Here is an 18,385-nt window from a genome sequence, read left to right as displayed (position 1 = left end):
TTATTTTATTTTATTTTTATTATTATTTTTTTTTCTATATGCGGGCCTCTGACTGTTGTGGCCTCTCCCTTTGCGGAGCGCAGGCTCCAGATGTGCAGGCTCAGCGGCCATGGCTCATGGGCCCAGCCGCTCCGTGGTATGTGGGATCTTCCCAGACCGGGGCACGAACCCGTGTCCCCTGCATCGGCAGGCGGATTCTCAACCACTGTGCCACCAGGGAAGCCCTAGAATCTTTATTTTAAAAAATGGCTCTGAAGAAGCTAGGGGCAGGACAGGGATAAAGATGCAGAGGTAGAGAATGGATTTGAGGACACGGGGAGGGGGAAGGGTAAGCTGGGACGAAGTGAGAGAGTGGCAGGGACATACATACACTACCAAATGTAAAATAGCTAGCTAGTGGGAAGCAGCCGCATAGCACAGGGAGATCAGCTCAGTGCTTTGTGACCACCTAGAGGGGTGGGATAGAGAGAGTGGGAGGGAGACGCAAGAGGGAGGGGATATGGGGATATATGTATATGTATAGCTGATTCACTGTTATAAAGCAGAAACTAACACACACCATTGTAAAGCAAATATACTCCAATAAAAATATTTTTTTAAAAAAAAGAAAACAAAAGATCAATGAAACTAAAAGCTGGTTCTCTGAAAAAATAAACAAAATTGATAAACCTTTAAGCCAGATTCCTCAAGAAAAGAAGGGAAAGGGCCCAAATCAATAAAATCAGAAATGAAAAAGAGAAGTCACAATTGGCACCACGGAAATAGAAAGGATCATAAGAGACTACTATGAGCAAATATACGGCCATAAAATGGACACCCCAGAATTGACAAATTCTCCCAAGACTGAACCAGTAAGAAATAGAAAATACGAACAGACCAATCACAAGTACTGAAATTGAAACTGTGATTTAAAAATTCTCAACAGGGACTTCCCTGGTGGCCCAGTGGTTAAGAATCCACCTGTTAAGGCAGGGGACGTGGGTTCGATCCCTCATCCGGGAAGAGCCCACATGCCGCGAAGCAACTAAGCCCGTATGCCACAGCTACTGAGCCTGTGTTCTAGAGCCCGTGAGCCACAACTACTAAAGCCCACACGCCCTAGAGCCCAGGCACCACGACTAATGAAGCTCACGCACTCTAGAGCCCATGTGCCACAACTACTGAGCCCGCATGCTGCAACTACTGAAGCCCATGCGCCTAGAGCCCATGCTCCACAACAAGAGAAGCCACCACAATGAAAAGCCTGCGCACTGCAACAAACAGTAGCCCCCGCTCGCCTCAACTAGAGAAAGCCCGCGCACGGCAACAAAGACCAAACGCAGCCAAAACAATAAATTTAAGAAAATGAATAAATAAAAAACAAAAACTCCCAACAAATAAAAGTCCAGGACCAGATGACTTCACATGCAAATTCTACCAAACATTTAGAGAAGAGTTAACACCTATCCTTCTGAAACTAATCCAAACAACTGCAGAGGAAGAAACACTTCCGAACTCATTCTATGAGGCCACCACCACCCTGACACCAAAACCAGACAAAGACATCACAAAACCAGTATCACTGATGAACACAGATGCAAAATTTCTCAACAAAATACCAGCAAACCATATTCAACAATATATTAAAAAGATCACACACCACGATCAAGTGGGATTTATTCCAGGGATATGAGGATTTTTCAGTATCCACAAATCAACGTTGTACACCACGTTAACAAATTGAAAAATAAAAACCATATGATCATCTCAATAGATGCATAAAAAGGTTTTGATAAAATTCAACACCCATTTATGATAAAAACTCTCCAGAAAGCAGGCATAGAGGGAACCTACCTCAACATAATAAAGGCCATATATAACAAACCCACAGGTAACATCACACTCAACTATGAGAATATGAAAGCATTCCCTCTAAGATCAGGAACAAGACAAGGATGCCCACTCTCACCACTTTTATTCAACATAGTTTTGGAAGTCCTAGCCACTGCAATCAGAGAAGAAAAAGAAAATAAAGGATCCAAATAGGAAAGGAAGAAGCAAAACCGTCAGTTTGCTAATGACACGATGCTATACATAGAAAATCCTAAAGATGCCACCAGAAAACTACTAGAGCTCACCAAAGAATCTGGTAAAGTTACAGGATACAAAATAAATATATGGAAATCTGTTACACTTCTATACACTAACAATGAAATCTCAGAAAGAGAAATTAAAGAAACACTCCCATTTACCATCACATCAAAAAGAATAAAATACTTAGGAATAAACCTACCTAAGGAAGCAAGTCATAAAATCTGAAAAGTAAGACACTGATGGAAGAACTTGCTGATGACATAAACAGATGGAAAGATGTACCTTGTTCTCAGATTGGAAGAATCAGTATTGTTAAAATGACCATACTACCCAAGGCAATCTACAGATTCAGCACCATTCCTATCAAAATACCAGTGAGCTGTGGCAGGGCTGACAGGTGTGCCTGAGAGACTGAATCCCCTTCACAGGAATAACAGGCTGGGGAGGCGAATTGCTCCTCCTCGTGTTTTATTACTGGGAACATGAGCAAGTGTATGGCAGGCTGGACACCTGACTCTCAGAATCAAGTAACTGTTTTCAGCTCTGGCTCCTTTGTAATCTGTGGGATCTGTCTCTTAAATTCGAGAGGCTGAAGTGAATGCAGAATTTTCTACCCATCACAGTAGGTTTTTAGTAAAATACACAGGCTTTAGCAGTGCCAAGGATGTGTGACCTTAATACCCAGGGGCTTTATTCTTTTGGCCCTCATATTTCCTTTCACACACACACACACACACACACACACACAAATACTGGAAATCAGGTTTATCCGAAAAGCCTATATTTGTAACCTCACTATTGTCTGACACAAAACACATGAGAACATATCATACAGTTAAAATTATCCCTGAGCCAGAAGATGAACAAAAGTAGTCTGACAGTTGAGAATCATCATCTGAAGAGGGCGCTAAAGTCACAATTTCCCTCCTCTTGACACTGGCACTGCTCAAAACCATTTTTCACTGTTCCAGACTTTCATTTGGAGGACTGTTGTTGCCCCATATCTTGCACCGTATGAAGCATCCGAAAGTGGTCCCTCGTGAGGACTGAGGTATGGTGCCTTCGTGTTATGAATGAGCCGGCCCGATTTCCTAACCCCCACAGTGTCCCACAGCTAGAGCACATCCAGCCTCCTGAATTTCTAAAGGACGGATGTGTTTAGAAAGTCCACATGAAGTCCTGCATTTGAACAACTCAACTAAGCTCAACATAGCAACTTCCTCATAAACACGGGTGAATCCAAGGCTCCGACGTTTTTAAGGAATACTTTGACTGCTTCCTTTAGAGAGTTCTCCTCAGAACAACAGTCTCAAGATTCCTAACAATGAGAAATCATAACCAACTTTGTATTTATCTCGGATAAATTAACAGTAGAGTTAGGAAAAGACACTAAGTGGAGACATTCAAGAAATGACTGTGGACAACTGCTGTCACAGAAGCTAAACTTTAAATTTGTTTTATTGTATTTTTAATAGTCTTTCACTTGCCGTTAAACGTCTTAACAAATCTCTACTTTGTTGGTCTACGACCTCTTCTTTCTCTTTTTCAGTAAAAGGGAAGAAAACTCTTAAATCTAAACATTATCATTACTAGTTAATACGTTGAAAAAAGATGGGCATAGCATCTCTTTCAAGCTCAATCCCAATTTGACATCTGAATCTACTAATCATTTCACCGAAGTATTTTCATGAGAACATGGTTATCTGTGTATTTATTTTGCATCCCTGACTGGAGGGGGCTCTAGTAGTGTTTTTATGGCTTCCAAAATAGATACGTCTTTCCTCTGGGTGTGCATGAACCACACCCCACGTGTTCCTGGGTTTTACCTTTAATATATTTAATCGTGTGACATCCACATCACGGCCCTTGAGTAATTCTAGTGTATTATGTCTGTCCTTATAGAAAACCTATTCAATATCCCATGGTGCCGTCATCAGAAGGCACCTCTGGAATACTGTGGAGCGTTTGGTGTTGGGAAGCAACGAAATGAGAAAGGCTGTGGGCAGAGACCAGGTCTGGACAGGGACGGTGATGTGAAAAATAGAACTGACCCGAAATGCCTGACCCCAACCAACTGTAGGAAACGTTAACCAACAAAGCCAGTGCAGTCTTTTCCTGCATTTTACAACGTGAAGAGCTAACAAGTGAACACCTTGTCAGAGCTGCTAGTATAAACCCTATCTTTCTCCTAAAGGGGACCCACCCCAATGCTTCGGATCGAAAGGCACTTCCTTTTGGAATACTGAACAGCATAAAAAAAAGAGCCTGGAACTAAAGACAGGACTGAAGTGAGACGTCACCGCAAGATGGCACTGCTCTAGTGGACCTGGGAGCAGCGTCGGGGGCGCGGGGCTCGTGGGGCGCTGAGCGTGGAGCTCCCGGGCGCTCGTGGGCTTTCCGGGGGCGCGGAGCTCTCGCGCGCTCGTGGTTCCCGGCTTCCCCCGGCCCCAGGCGCGCGGGGCTGGAGAGCGCCCCCCGGACCCGGCGGAACCCCGCCATCCCCGCGATCGGGAAGCCGCGAGACCCTAATTCCCTGAAGCCGCGGGGGAGCGCCCCCGGGCCCTAGTCCGCGCGCTGGTCCGGGCCCCGTTCTGGTTCCGCCCCAGCTCCGCGGGCGCGGAGGCCCCGACCCACCAGCAGGAAGGAGGAGGCGCGGCCGAGGGAGGGTCGTTCCCGGCAGCGCTCCGCGGGCCGGGCCGGCGGGCAGGAAGCACGGGGGAGGCGCGCGGGCGGGGGTCCCGCGGTCCGCGGCCAGGGCGGGGCGGGGCGTGCGCGTCAGTCCGGCTAGAAAAGGCGGCGCCCGGCCCGCCCGGGGACCGCGCTCGCCGTCGGCCCGCCGCCGCCATGAGCGCCGCGCTCTTCAGCCTGGACGGCCCGGCGCGCGGCGCGCCCTGGACTGCGGAGCCCGCCGCCTTCTACGAGCCCGGCCGCGCGGGGAAGCTGGGTCGCGGAGCCGAGCCGGCCGCGCCCGCCATGTACGACGACGAGAGCGCTATCGACTTCAGCGCCTACATCGACTCCATGGCCGCCGTGCCCACCCTGGAGCTGTGCCACGACGAGCTCTTCGCCGACCTCTTCAACAGCAACCACAAGGCGGGCGCCCTGGAGCTGCTGCCCGGGGGCCCCGCGCGCCCCGGCCCCGCGCCGCGACCGCTCAAGCGCGAGCCCGACTGGGGCGACGGCGACACGCCCGGCTCGCTGCTGCCCGCGCAGGTGGCCGCGTGCGCGCAGACGGTGGTGAGCCTGGCGGCCGCCGCGCAACCCACGCCGCCCGCGTCGCCCGAGCCGCCGCGCCGCAGCCCCGCGCCCCCAGCTCCCGGGGCGGCGCGCGACAAGGCAGCGGGCAAGCGGGGCCCGGACCGCGGCAGCCCCGAGTACCGGCAGCGGCGGGAGCGCAACAACATCGCCGTGCGCAAGAGCCGCGACAAGGCCAAGCGGCGTAACCAGGAGATGCAGCAGAAGCTGGTGGAGCTTTCGGCCGAGAACGAGAAGCTCCAGCAGCGCGTGGAGCAGCTCACGCGGGACCTGGCCGGCCTGCGGCGCTTCTTCAAGCAGCTGCCCGGCGCGCCCTTCTTGCCTGGCGCGGGGGCGGCGGACGCGCGGTGACGCGGGGGGCGTGCGGGCTGCGGCCGCAGTGCCTGGAACCGCCGGGCCGGACCCCCGGGCTGGGCCGGGACTCGGACAGCTGCCGCGTGGACCCTAAGTTACTGTGACGGCAGCTTCTCTGCATCCTACGCCCGAGGAGGCAGCTAAGGTACATTCGTAAAAGACTTTTCGGACAGACCTTTGTACTGTAGATACGAGGAGAAGACTGAGCATGCTCACTTTTTTATACCGATTTTTACAGTATTTGTAAGAATAAAGGCGTGTTAGACCCACCTTGATTCCTGCGCTCGCGGCCCTCCGGACTGGCCGGGGAGGGCGCGCCTGGCCGGTGTGTGCCCCGGGGCCGGGTTCCTGGAAGACCGTCGCTTTGCTTCTCCAACAGGCCAAACTCCACCTGCGGACGTGCCGGTTAACGTGCCGAGCGACACCCCCTCGGGTGGAAGGCGCCCCGGGAACGTGTCGGAAACCGGCCGGAGAGGGTCCCACCTCGAGTGGGGGGCAGGGAGAGGAGGGCTCAGATTATCCGAAAACCAGTCCCAGTCCTCTTGGCTTTCATGGGACGTGCTTTCACTTTCCTCAGTCCTGTAGACAGCTTCAGGTAGATTTTCAAAGTGCATAAAGTACAGAAGTCATATAGGAGATGGAAAGGAAAGGACGGTCACAAAGCTACTTAAAATCGGCTACCTTGCCGGTACTGGTAATGTTTCAAAGCTTAATCTGGACGAATAAGTAAAGCCGTTGCCTTTCCCCCATGAGAGTGGGTACTAGGCAGCCTCCCCTGGTTTGGGCTGCTACGTCTGTATTATGTAATTAGTTAACCGTGGCCTGTCATGATTATACTGTCATAAGGGAGGAAACGCAAAACCTTCAGTGTCCAGAGATAATTAATCCATGGTTTTACTTTTAACTCAGATCTCTGCCAACAAGGTGAACGATTACCCAGCTCTCCTGCGGCGGCGTAATCCTGCGCAGTGCCCGGCAGGACTAACCAGACCTGTCAGTCTCTCCGTAAGGAGCTATCATCAGGCCAGTCCCTTTGCCTCTACTTTATGGGAAACAGTTTTACCTCTGACATAGTTCCCCAGAACATTTTCCAAAAAATACTGAACTGCAGAGCGCTTAAGCTGGACACTGATTGTGCAGAGCAGCAGTATGACAATAGAGGACAAAGGTTTACACTCGGCAGGGTAATTCTTTGGGGAAATGTTAAAAGAAACAGAAGAAAACCACGTTGAATCATTGTAAAATTTGAACACTTTAGAATTACAGTAGAACAAAATAACTTTTTCTACTATATTATTGTCTAAGGTAAAATACAAAATGAAAACCTCAAGCTTATTTAAGCTCTATCGTGTTCCTAAATTTGCAGAAAGGCAATAAAAATATATATATCATCGCAGAAAGAAGTCTTTTGATTTACAGTTTACAAAGCCATTTTACTAACGTTTGCCCCAGTCGAAGTTCCACTTCAAGATCATAAAGTACGTTCACTCTGCCTAGACTTAACAAATAACTACCGAACCACCACCACTCGCAGCCACTTTGTAAAGTTCACGGATCCTGCGGCTGCCGCCGGTGCACTGAAGACACTCCCCCCTCGCTCAGGAGTTCCACCTCCTCCAATCCCACGCAGCTGGCCGGGCGGGTGGTGATGGACCGGACGAAACAGGTTATGGGCCCCACCTGCTTTCCGAGGACACTCCTCACCTCGTAACTCTGCAGGGATAAGAGGCAGGCTGGTTAAAGCAAACAGCCCTGGGCGTGCTGTCCCATCGGCTCAGGACACCAAAGACAGAGGACAAGGCCCTTCCCTGGCCCATGAGTCACCTCTCTAGAGGAGAAAAGAGGCAGCAATAATAGCAAAGGAAGGAACCGCTTTTTTCTGATAGCCGAGTTAGTTTTTACACAAGAACATAAAAAATATCTGTGATCAATGTGTGTTAGCGGGTGCAAGGATGTGCATCTCCCAGCTGGCCGTCCTAGGAGAGAAACGGGGGGGGGGGGAAGCACGTGGGAAGGGCCGTGCCCCGCGTCTCAGCAAGAGGCACACGTCACGCCTGCCGCTGCACCCCACCTCCCCACTCGACAACACTTCTGGTCAAAAGACTTCCTCTGCCCCAAACTTCCCTCCTTAACAGGATCCCATTTCTCCCAGAGTTACACTGAGCTAAACACCTCTTCCTATGCCACAGAAAGCCTTTCCTTTACATTGTTGCATGACGACTTTCTTAGGGAACTGGTTACTTGTGGGCAAGTTTCATTTCTACACGGAACTGTAGAGGCGCGGGCGGCAGGGGCCCCAGGTGAGCAGGCTGGGAAGGTGTGCTGTGCCCTCCTGGTCTCTGTGGATCACACCTCAGAACACTCTTGGGGGTGGGGCTGAAAAGAGAGGTTTATTGGTCTTTGATCAGAGACTGAAGCCCTAGAAGGTCAACTGTTCTTTCGAAAACTCCTTTGCTGCCACTTGTGGAGTAACGTCAGGGGTACCGCTCAGCCCTCCTCTGTGCCAGACACTTGACGGGCGTCTGTGGCGACTGAGCTCACTGCTAACTCGCCCCTCCACCAATAGTGTCTTGGCCGAGGGGACTCGGGGGGGGGGGGGGGCGGGGCGGGTGTCCGACAACATGGCCAAAGCTGGTGCGTCTGTAGCTCCTTGACAGGCACCTCGCCGCCCTCCCCCTGGGTCCAGGCTGGGCGGCCAACTGGCTTCTCGTGAGCAGAGTGGGAGGGGAGGGGCACTGAGTGTGTCCCAGGCTTGGTCAGGACCGGGGCCCATCTTCTGCTCGGCTCGGGACCCAGACACATGCCGCGAGGGCGTCCAGGCCGTGTGGGTGTCTGGCCAGAGCCCGGGAAGGTCCCAGCCGACAGCAGCACAGCGGCCAGCCGGGGACTGAAGGGCCTCCTGGGACACCAGCCCAGCTTTAGGGCACCAGCTGCTGCCCCGTGGAGCCTCGTCCAGATTGCAGGTCTGTGTGCAGAGCCCGTGTGGAAGCACCGAGCCTCGAGACGGCTCATTCTGAAGCAGTGAACGTCCAGATCGGTCTGGGATGTGGACGCTGCCCTAAAGCCAGCCCACCGCAGTGCCTGTCTTCCCGCCTGTGAGCCAGGCACGGCCTCCCCACCGTGGCTTGCAGCGCAGGGAGCTGCGGCTTTCCTGGCGGCACGCCGGGTGAAGGGGGGCTGAGAGTCACCGGTCCAGGCAGGCGGAGAGAGGGAGGGAGAGGATGCACTCGACAGTGGGGAGGCCACCCGAGGCCAAGACGTCAAGGTCCCTCCCAGGGCTTCTATGGAGCCCACGACGACAGGAAGGCGACAGTGACGCCGGGGAGGGCAGTCCCCCCCCAGGGCCGGGAGGACGCCGTGATGCTGGATGTGCTGCGTTGGCTCGGAGGGCTGCACCTGCGCGTGGGTGTGGGCCCAGGCGGCCAGGCACGAGCAGGGGCCTCCGCGTTGGAAGCCAAGTCGGCAGAGACCCGCTTTTTAAAGTGTCAGGGTTGGCAGCCACAGTTTTCGATAGTAACTGTATCGTTTATAAATGGACATTACACTGTGCGTTGTATTTGGGGCAAGTTAACACGGAGAAGTTAAAACAATCACACCAGCAAACTCACATGTGCCGGGCATACAAGTGCGCGCGTGTGTGTAAAATGTGCCTCTATTTTAAAGGCACGTGTGTGTGCCGGGCCAGAAGCGGCACATTTTGTTCTGGGAGTGGAGCTGCGGTTCTCATGGAAGGTCCTCATCTGATTCTCTGGATTTTGGCGAATGTACCTTCTCACCCTGAAAACCGACAGAATCCAGATGAGCCTCGTGGCCGATGCCCGCGGGAGGTCTCTCCTACAGGTAGGAAGGAAGGTGTCCTCTTCCCTCCAGGTCAGCGTAATGCCTGAGAATCCACCGGGCGTAGACCGGGGGGCGAGGAGCTCGGCGCCCCCCAGTCCTACCTGCCTCCCCTCTGACAGCAGAGCAGCCACGCAGGGTCACCGAGGCGCTCGCCAGCCGGGCCGCCCGCCGGCCCGCCTCCTGCGTCTCTAGGAGCAGCGGGAGAGGAGTCGAGAAGTTTACCGCGGGGGAGGCACGGCCTGCCTCGGTCCGAAGCGACACGTGAATGCGGGCTCCTGCCAGGTCCCTGGACGGAGCAGGTGGCTGAGGGCTGCCCCCCCCCCCAGGGGAGGCGGGCGCCTGAGTAACCGCAGGGCCGGCAGGTGCTCTGCGTGCACCCTCCAGAGGAACGTGTTCTCCGATGACCCGGATCTGCCGGCTTCAGTGCCTGTTTGCAGCCCCACCTTGGAACTTCCCACTCCATCGGCCTCCCCTAAGCACCTACAGTCCCAGGAACCGCGGCCTCGCCACCCGTGAAACGCAGGACACTCCACGAGAGCGCCACACACACGAGGCCCCTGCTGGCCCTCCCCGGGCTGGCCACCCTGCAGGTGGGGAGCAGAGCGACGGCCCCGCTCTGCGGGTGTCTCTGCATCCACGAGGGAGCGCGCCGCGGGCCGCCCGACGCCCACCAGGCAGCGGGGGCTGTGCCCACGGGGACGCTGGGGAGGAGGTGAGGCGCCACGTGGACCGCGGGCAGCGCGGCGCCCGGCCCGTCACAAACGCTTGCTTACATGGTACTGTCACACAATCAGGCACACTCGTCTATAAGCCCTCCTACAGCCTGGTCCAAACACCAATCCCCACCGCGCAGCAGCCCCCCGCACGAAGGTCTGCGCCGCGGGGTCACCAAGTTACTCTCAAGAGATGCGTGAGGCCAGGAATCAGGGCTGGAAGCACAGTCAGACCAGTGATCCTTATAGGTTCTGTGCACAGATTTGTCCACGTTCCAATCTACTCCAATTCCTGACATCCGATGCACATGAAAGAGGGTTAAGGGCTGCTTCTCCCCCTACACCCCAAGCCCAGGAGGGGCTGGGACACGGCTGGCAAGCAGCCGGGGAAAGCAGCCTGGGAGCCTCCAAATTCAGGCTGGCCTCAGAGCTGGCATTTCGCTTTGGGAGCCCATCAGAAAGTTCTGCAAGTGTGAGCCTCCCCTTTCACAGCAGTCTCACGAGCTGGCCCATGTCTGCCACCTGGATGTGGATCCCAGCAGGGCACAGATACAGCACTCTCACCAGGGCTCAGCGATTCCACAGGCCACTTGCGGGGCTGTCACATGGCTCTGACAAGGCCAGACCTCGCTCGTGTCTGAGGGCCGAAGGTAAGGTATGTGTGCTCGGGGGGTGCTTTCTTTGAGGAGCGTGCCTCACACCTCCTCACAAAGCTCACCACAGTAACAGGGCAGATCTGAGAAAGAGCAGTCAAGTTTCCAGGCACTCAGACTAGAGAATACCCAGCAATTTAGAAAAACGTGCGTCTCAGGTAATTGTCTTACTAACGTGAAACCACGGCAGGAGGTTTAACTTGAAACCTCAAGACTGACTTACCATAATCAAAGCCGGGGGACAGATTCGTGTGTCTACTGCAAGAGTGATCAGAAAATACCCTCGATTCCAAAAGGGAAAGGATCCTGTCAGCAGACTCGGGCGTGAGTGAGAAGAGGAAGCAGAAGGCCTGGCCGAGTCTCGGGAGAGTCCGGACTCTCAGCTCACACACGGCACACGGAGGGCCCTTGCAGCCAAGGGACATGGGGGAGGAGAGAAAGGACACGCACCTGGGCTGTGCGCCCCGACTTACCCCGTCCTCGCAGGAGGCAAACCTCAGGAGCGCAGAGATACTGTGTTGCAGCAGCTGCCAAGAACAGCCACGGGTGGGGTCAGGACCCCAGCCCCGCTCTCCCGGAGCAACCCCCCCACTGAGACCTGACATGTGACTCTAAGCCACCAGCTTCCATCGCAGAGCCGTAAGTCAGACAGGGGAGGGCTGCGGCCCCTCGGGGGAGCCCTGCCCCCTTTCCCGGGAAAAGAGCAGGAGATGCAGCCCCGTCCCGGCCGCGGGTGAAGGGGGCGCGCAGCAGGTGGACGCGGACGCGGACGCACGAGCTCCCGCCGGTTCCTACCTTGACCCTCACTGTGCACTGGGGTCGCGAGGGGCAGTCCAGGAAGACCTGCAGGTGCCTTCTGAGGAGGGGAGAGGTGACCACGCGGGAGCAGTCCCCACAGGAGAAGGCGCCCCTGTTGTTTGGAAACAAGAAGGCACAGAGTGCGGGAGCCTGGCGGCGGGCAGACAGACAGACAGATATTCCCTGCACGCGAGCGACTGTCCGTCTGCCATGTTCGAGGGGGGCGCAGAAACCCGGCTCCTGGAACAGGCCCCAAGCAGCCTGGGCTCCGCGGTCGCAGCGCCCGGAGCGGGCCCCCCCACCCCCTCACCGGCTGAGCACGCAGCCAACAAGGGGAAGGGCTGGACCCGCAAACCTGCTCCCACCATCAGTGTCCCTGTTCCTTCTTGACTCCAAGGAAACCCTGTCCAGGCCACCACCCGTGAGGCGTCAAGGAGCAGGAACGTGATGACACGCCCTGTGCACGTGCCTCTGACAGTCACAGGGGGGGCGGGGGGGGGGGGCGGAGGACTGGCTCCGAGGACGGGCCCCGGGGTGGGGGGCGGTAAGGCTGGGCAGGGATGTCTGCTTGCAACGGTCGGCTGTGCCGTCACCAAGTGTGTCTCACGTTCATGTCAGCCCCGAGTTCTTTTTCTCCCGCCTTATAACAAAGAAGCTGAGGAAACCTGGCTCTTCTCTTTTAGGACAGGAAGAGCCTCGGGGAACAGCAGAGCCCCAGTCGTGGGGAGAGAAAACGTGGCGCCCGGCCTCCTCCTGCAGCCTGGCCGCTCCGTGTGCCCTGGGCCTGGCCCGTGGCCCGAGGCACCAGACAGTGGGGTCCCGGGCTGCCGCCGCCGCTGCCCCTACCTGTCTTCCGGCCTCCGTCCCAGTCTCTCACCGCCACACAGGTCACACGCAGGCCACGAGCAGGCGGTGCTCTCGTCCACGGCGACCACAGCGCCTAGGCCCAGGGAAGCAGACCCGGGCTCAGAGGCGGCTCTGTCCCCCAACTTCTCTTTGCCCCTCAGGTCACACACGGTAACATGAGGTGCCCCAGGTTTGCTTCTCATTTGTGAGTTTATATAAATGTTCCTAAGCTTTTTATAATTTCCATTTATTGCACGAAATTACAACAAAGAGCAAGTTTTAAAGCTTAGGCCTATTACTACCTAACCGAGTATTTCCGTCTTTGCCTTTTTCCAATGTGCATGTTCTGAGGCCGTGACGAGCACCCATCCCTGCACCGTCTCGTCCTGCCCTTAGGCTGCTGTGCAGCTGTCCCCTTAGGTCACGGTTCCCTCGGCCACTCTCCAGACTGGACACCAGGTCTCCAAACTGCCCTAGCCTGAGGCGGTGGGCATTTGTCTACCTGGCTCCTTCTGTGCTGGACCCTTCGCTTAGGATGCGCTCACGGAGTGGAGTTACCGCGTCCAAGCGCGCGAGCACAGAGGTGGTGGCACCCAGTCCAGAGGCACTTCCCGCAGAACCTCCGACTCTGCCGCCCACGCCCGCCCACTGCACTGACGCGCACATGGGGTATTTGCCTCCTGGATGCAGTTCCACAGCTCAGGTTCCACTTCTTTGATATGGAAAGAGAAATATTCTTATTGGTTTGTCGGTATCTCTTTCTATGTGATTTCTCTGGCTCCCTCATTTCTGTTTTACTCCAACATTTGTGATTTATTTATTCAACGAACAAATACATACACAATGCCCTTTAGTGTGGGATATACACACAGCACTTTGAACGTAAGGGTAGACGTCACCATCTACACCTTCATGGACGCCACAGTCAGGCTGGAAAAGCAGATAAACAAATAACAAGTAAAAAGATCATGAAAATATCAGTAACAGGGCAGATCTGAGAAAGAGCAGTCAAGTTTCCAGGCACTCAGACTAGAGAATACCCAGAATACCCAGGAGAAAATATCTGCAAAAGACACTCTGATAAAGGACTGCTATCCAAAATATATTAAGAACTTTAAAAACTCAACAATTAAGGGACTTCCCTGGTGGTCCAGTGGTTAAGAATCCGCTTTCCAATACAGGGGGCACGGGTTTGAGCCCTGGTTGGGAAACTAAGATCCCATATGCCACGCAGCACAGCCCCGCCCCAGCCCCCAAAACAACAACAACAACAAAAACCCTCAACAATAAGAATCAGAATAACCTGATTAAAAACTGGACCAAAGATTTTAACAGACACCTCACCGGAGAAGATACAGAGACGGCAGAAAAGCATGTGAAGAGATGTTCAGCATCACGTCTTGAGGGAAATGCAAATGAACATGGCAGTGGGACACCACGACACAGCTGTGAGAATGGCCGAAGCCCACCCCCCGACAGCACCAGGCGCTGGGGAGGGCGCGGAGCCACAGGACCTCTCCTCACTGCCGGCGCGGATGCACACGGTGCAGCCACTGCGGAGGACAGCTGGGCATTTCTTACAAAATTACACACAGTCTTACCATACAATCAGTCATGCTCCTTGGTATTTACACAAAGGAGCTGACAATGGGTGTGCACATAAACAGCGGCATGTGGATATTTACAGCAGCTTTATTCATAATTACCAAAGCACGGAAGCAACCACGACTTCCTTCCGGAGGTGACTGGACACAGAAGCTCTGGCTCATCTAGAAAGTGGAATGCTATTCAATGATTTTTAAAAAATGAGTTCTCAAGCCGTGAAAAGACATGAAGGGACCTTAAATGCGTATTACTAAGTGAAAAAAGCCAAGCTTAAACGGCTACACACTGTATGATTCCAACTATAGGACATTCTGGAAAAAGCAAAACTATACAGATGGTGAAAAGACCAGTGGTTCCCAGGTGTTAAGCGGGAGAGAGGGCTGAGGAGGTGGAGCACAGAGGATTGCAGGCCGGGGAAGCGATTCTGTATGACGCTGTAATGATGGCTACATGTCCGAAGTGTGTCTAAATCCATAAAATGACAACGGCAAGAGTGAACCCTGCTGGAAACTACGGACTCTGGATGATGATGGCATACGGCGATCAGGGCCATCGGCTGTCGGGGGGCCGCTGGCAGCAGGCGAGGCTGTGTGTCGGGGGGTGGGGGGGCGCGGAAAAGCTCTGTACCTTCTGTGCTCAGTGTTGCTGTGAACCTAAAACTGCTCTAAAAAAACCAGTTTATTAAAGAAAACCATGAAATAAACGCTAAATTGAGAAACGGAAAAGACCCCTCAGAGGCGCAAAAGAGAGGCCTCTGGGCTGGCCTGAGTGTCAGGGGAGACTTCCCGAAAGAATGGACCTGAGGAGGCGCTGCGGGGAGGGAGAGCCCCAGGCCCGCTCTTTACCCTGAGGTGGGGCTGGAGGCCACACAGGCAGAAAGAAGAGGCAGGTGAGACCGCTGTGACGTCCGCAGGCTGGCAGGCCAGGACCATCCGGGGTCTCGCTGGGGATTCTAGACTTGGTCTCGGAAGGGATGAGACGCCAGAAAGGAATTTTAAACAGGGGATGGAGTTGCTCTGATTTTCTTGGAATGTGAAGCATTGTACATACCATCAAGGTTCACTGCAAATCACAGACCATCCTTGTTGAAAAGTGGTGAAATTAGACATCTGAAAAAAAGTAAGATGTGACCCCAGTTTCCAGAAAGATAGAAGAGTCATCCTTCACACTCTTGGAGCAAAGAATTTCATTCTCCACTAGAACAAACATTAGGAGAAAATTTATTTGTAGAGGATAAAAGAGAATGATGAGAACTAAGTAGGCTCAGTTCATCGAAACGCATTCATGCAATGCATCCTTGAATGGCTCTTTAAAAATGAAAATAATACAGCTCGATTTAAAAGAGGCTGCCCAGCTAATTTCATTGTTCTTGCAAATCTAATCAAGACTGAGTCAAAGCAATGAAAAGTTAAGCCAATAAGAGCTTCTAATACAGCCGAAGGCGTGTCTGCATGAATGTCAGGAGTCCAGGTTGTGGGGAGGGCTCCCACCCCGGGGGGGTCAGCACAGAGGCTGACACAGTCCTTGGCAGGTCAGACTGCTACAAACCACAGTTCCCTTTACCCTAGAATATCTTTGGGTGTTAACAGCATTTACACGTACATGGGATTAAGCAATTTCCTTCCAATTAGGGAACAAGGCACGAGCTGAGGAAATACATTTCATCTGGGGTCTCCACACCACTGGCAATCCCTCCTGGCAACCCAGGGGCCAGCTGGGAATTGTACTATTAACCTTTAGTATCTAGGACATTCACTTAAAGAAGCATCAGAAGGAAAACAACAACTGTTGTTAGGGTTTGAGAATTCTGGCAAATTGCTGCAATTTGCTGTTAAAAGCCGTTACATTCTTTGTCTCCTTTACAGAAACCTCTTGTAATTCGGCTTGGGAAGGTGTATCATCACATGTTTATTAAAACGACTTTGTAAAAGGTCCTTCCTGAGGGTCCTATCGGAAGCGCTCTGGCCCACCCTTCGTGGGCGGCCAGCTCTCTGCCACACTGTCCCCGCCCTTCTTTCTGGCTGAAAAGAAGTTGGGGCTCAGGACCTTCTTCTAGGTCGAGGTCGACAGCTGGTGTGAGGACAGGACTCTGCCCCCTGCGTGACCGCGCCCCCCGCACAGTGCAGGGGCGATCAGCGCCCACAAGCAAGCGGCAGATACAAAGTGTCAAGTGGGGCAAGGAAGATAAAACCAACTGCAAAAGTGTCCCCCGAAACAGACTGGAAGGAAGTCCCTGCAGCTCTGGGGGCCGGCTTCCGGGGAGGGAGGCTGCGGGCGCCGTCCCCGCCTGGAGACGCCTTCCTGGGCCTCAGCGAGTGACTGACGCGCAGGCCACGCTCTGCGTCCATCCCAGCTCTGCCCAGGGAACACGCTCGCTGCCCTGCCAGGTGCAGGCGGCCGAGGGAGACCCCGAGGCCGGCCGAGAGCCCCTCCCGGGGCAGGCTGGGCAGAGCAGAGCGCGGCTGAGAGGCTCTCCGGGACTGGACGGAACCCAGTCTGGCCACAGCCCACGCTGGCTGGGGGGCAGGGGGTCCCGCCCCTGTGTCCATCTGGGAGCTGGCTCCTGCCCGGCCTCTGCCTCGGCTGGGGGCTCCTGTGTGGGAGGCTGGGCCAATCCCTGGTTTTTGCAGCTGGGCTTCCTCTTCTCTGAATCCCTAGTTAGCTGGGCCTTCTCGGAGGATCTGGCTGCACTGTGATAACAGTCTGTACACATCCATCTGACCCACCTGCACGCCTGCAGGACGGCTTCAGAGACCCAGAGAGTGCTCAGCGTTCGAATGGTAATGAAGGGAATGAAACGATCTAGGCCAGACATTGGACCTACATAAAGGAAAGGAAGGGCACTGGAAAAGGAATAAATGAGGGTAAAGTAAAATCTTTAACCTTTGTTGTTCTAAACTGATCCATAACAATGATGGGTTCAGTGTTATGCCTTGTGAGTAAGTGAAGTGAATGACAGCTGTTGTAAGGGACTGAGGGAGAGACTGATAATGTGGCTACACCCTGAAGCAGGCAGTGTTATCTGAAAGTGGACGTGACTGGTTCGAAGTGTACACTGCAAACCCTAGGGCAACTACTAAAAATTTTTTCTAGAAATATAATTGACACACTGAGAGAGGAGAAAATGGAATCGTATAGAATGCTCAATTAAGATGAGAAAAGGCAGGGACTTCCCTGGCGTCCAGTGGTTAGGACCTGGCGCTTCCACTGCCGAGGGCCTGGGTTTGATCCCTGGTCGGGGAACTAAGATCCCGCCTGGTGCAGCCAAGGGGGAAAAAAAATGAGAAAAGGCAGGAAGAAAGTGGAAAACAAAAAAAGAAATAAGAGCAAGGAACAGAAAACAAATACGCGTATGATAGATCTTAACCCAATGATGTAAATATTCACTTCAAATGTGAATGGTCTAAATATAAGAAAGAGACTCTTAAGAACGGACAAAAAATGTGAGCCATCTCTATGGTGTCTACAAGAAATCTGCTTCAAACACAAAGGCACACAGAGATGAAAAGCAAAGGGATAGAAAAAGGTATATTAATAGGAGAAAACTGGAGAGCTACATTCATTTCAGACACAGACGACTTTGGAGCAAGGGAAGTCATCAGGGGTCGAGAGGGGCATCACCTCACGGGAAAGGGGTCTGTTCTCCTAGGAGACGCATCTGTCCTTAATGTGTGTCTGCCTAACAACAGGCTGCTAAAACCACGTGAAGCCAACTGACAGAACTGTGAGGAGAGAAACAGACCCAAGGCTGTATTTTATACACTGTGTTTGGGGACTTCAAGTGCCCTTACCAGTGACCAACAGATCCACAGGCAGAAAACCATAAAGACATAGTTGAACTGAGTAGCACCATCCCCGGTTCTGACTGATGTTTACAGATGCCTCCATCTGACAAGAGAAGGACACACCTTCTTCTCAAGCTCTCATGGGACACTCATCCAGACAGACCACATTCTGGGCCACAAAACACACCTTAACACATTTAAAGGTATAAAAATCATACTAAACATGCTCCTAAACCACAATGGAATTAAACAGAAATCAATAACAGAAAGATAACGGGAAAACCCCCAAATATTTGGAGGTTAAACAATGCACTTCTAAATAACATGTGGCTCAAAGAAGAAATCTCAAGAGAAATTTTAAAATACCTTGAACTAAATGAAAACAAAAACACATCAAAACTTGTGGGATGCAGCAAAAAAGCAGTGCTTAGAGAAGTTTACAGAACCAAATGTAAATATTAGA

The 18,385-nt window shown here is 53.3% G+C and overlaps 2 protein-coding genes across 24 annotated transcripts in view; one reads left to right on the top strand and one right to left on the bottom strand.

Moving 5' to 3' along the window:
- SPIDR (scaffold protein involved in DNA repair) overlaps nt 1-18,385 on the bottom strand; it is a 374,802-nt gene that overhangs the window by 24,864 nt on the left and 331,553 nt on the right. For 5 of the 23 annotated variants that reach the window (XM_067017137.1, XM_059043165.2, XM_067017144.1 and 2 more), the window contains 4 exons: nt 12,533-12,626; nt 11,684-11,798; nt 11,362-11,415; nt 5,217-7,395 (listed from right to left, as the gene is read on the bottom strand). The exons of 1 other annotated variant lie outside the window; for it this stretch is intronic. In XM_067017137.1, the coding sequence (XP_066873238.1) occupies nt 7,231-7,395; nt 11,362-11,415; nt 11,684-11,798; nt 12,533-12,626 (428 nt within the window). In that variant the 3' untranslated portion in view covers nt 5,217-7,230. Of the gene's footprint in view, nt 1-5,215; nt 7,396-9,186; nt 9,460-9,623; nt 11,416-11,683; nt 11,799-12,532; nt 12,627-18,385 lie in introns of those variants that run through there. 17 more of the 23 variants (XR_010837398.1, XR_010837401.1, XR_010837400.1 and 14 more) reach the window with 9 other exon arrangements.
- CEBPD (CCAAT enhancer binding protein delta) lies at nt 4,887-5,951 on the top strand. The gene has a single exon (XM_059043174.2). The coding sequence runs from the start codon at nt 4,918-4,920 to the stop codon at nt 5,677-5,679; it is 762 nt and encodes a 253-aa protein (XP_058899157.1). The 5' UTR covers nt 4,887-4,917; the 3' UTR covers nt 5,680-5,951.

This window comes from Kogia breviceps, chromosome 17 (genome assembly GCF_026419965.1).
Source record: "Kogia breviceps isolate mKogBre1 chromosome 17, mKogBre1 haplotype 1, whole genome shotgun sequence".
Taxonomy (NCBI): domain Eukaryota; kingdom Metazoa; phylum Chordata; class Mammalia; order Artiodactyla; family Physeteridae; genus Kogia; species Kogia breviceps.
Note: the sequence above shows the minus strand (reverse complement) of the source record. Positions and strands in the feature narration are given on the sequence as shown.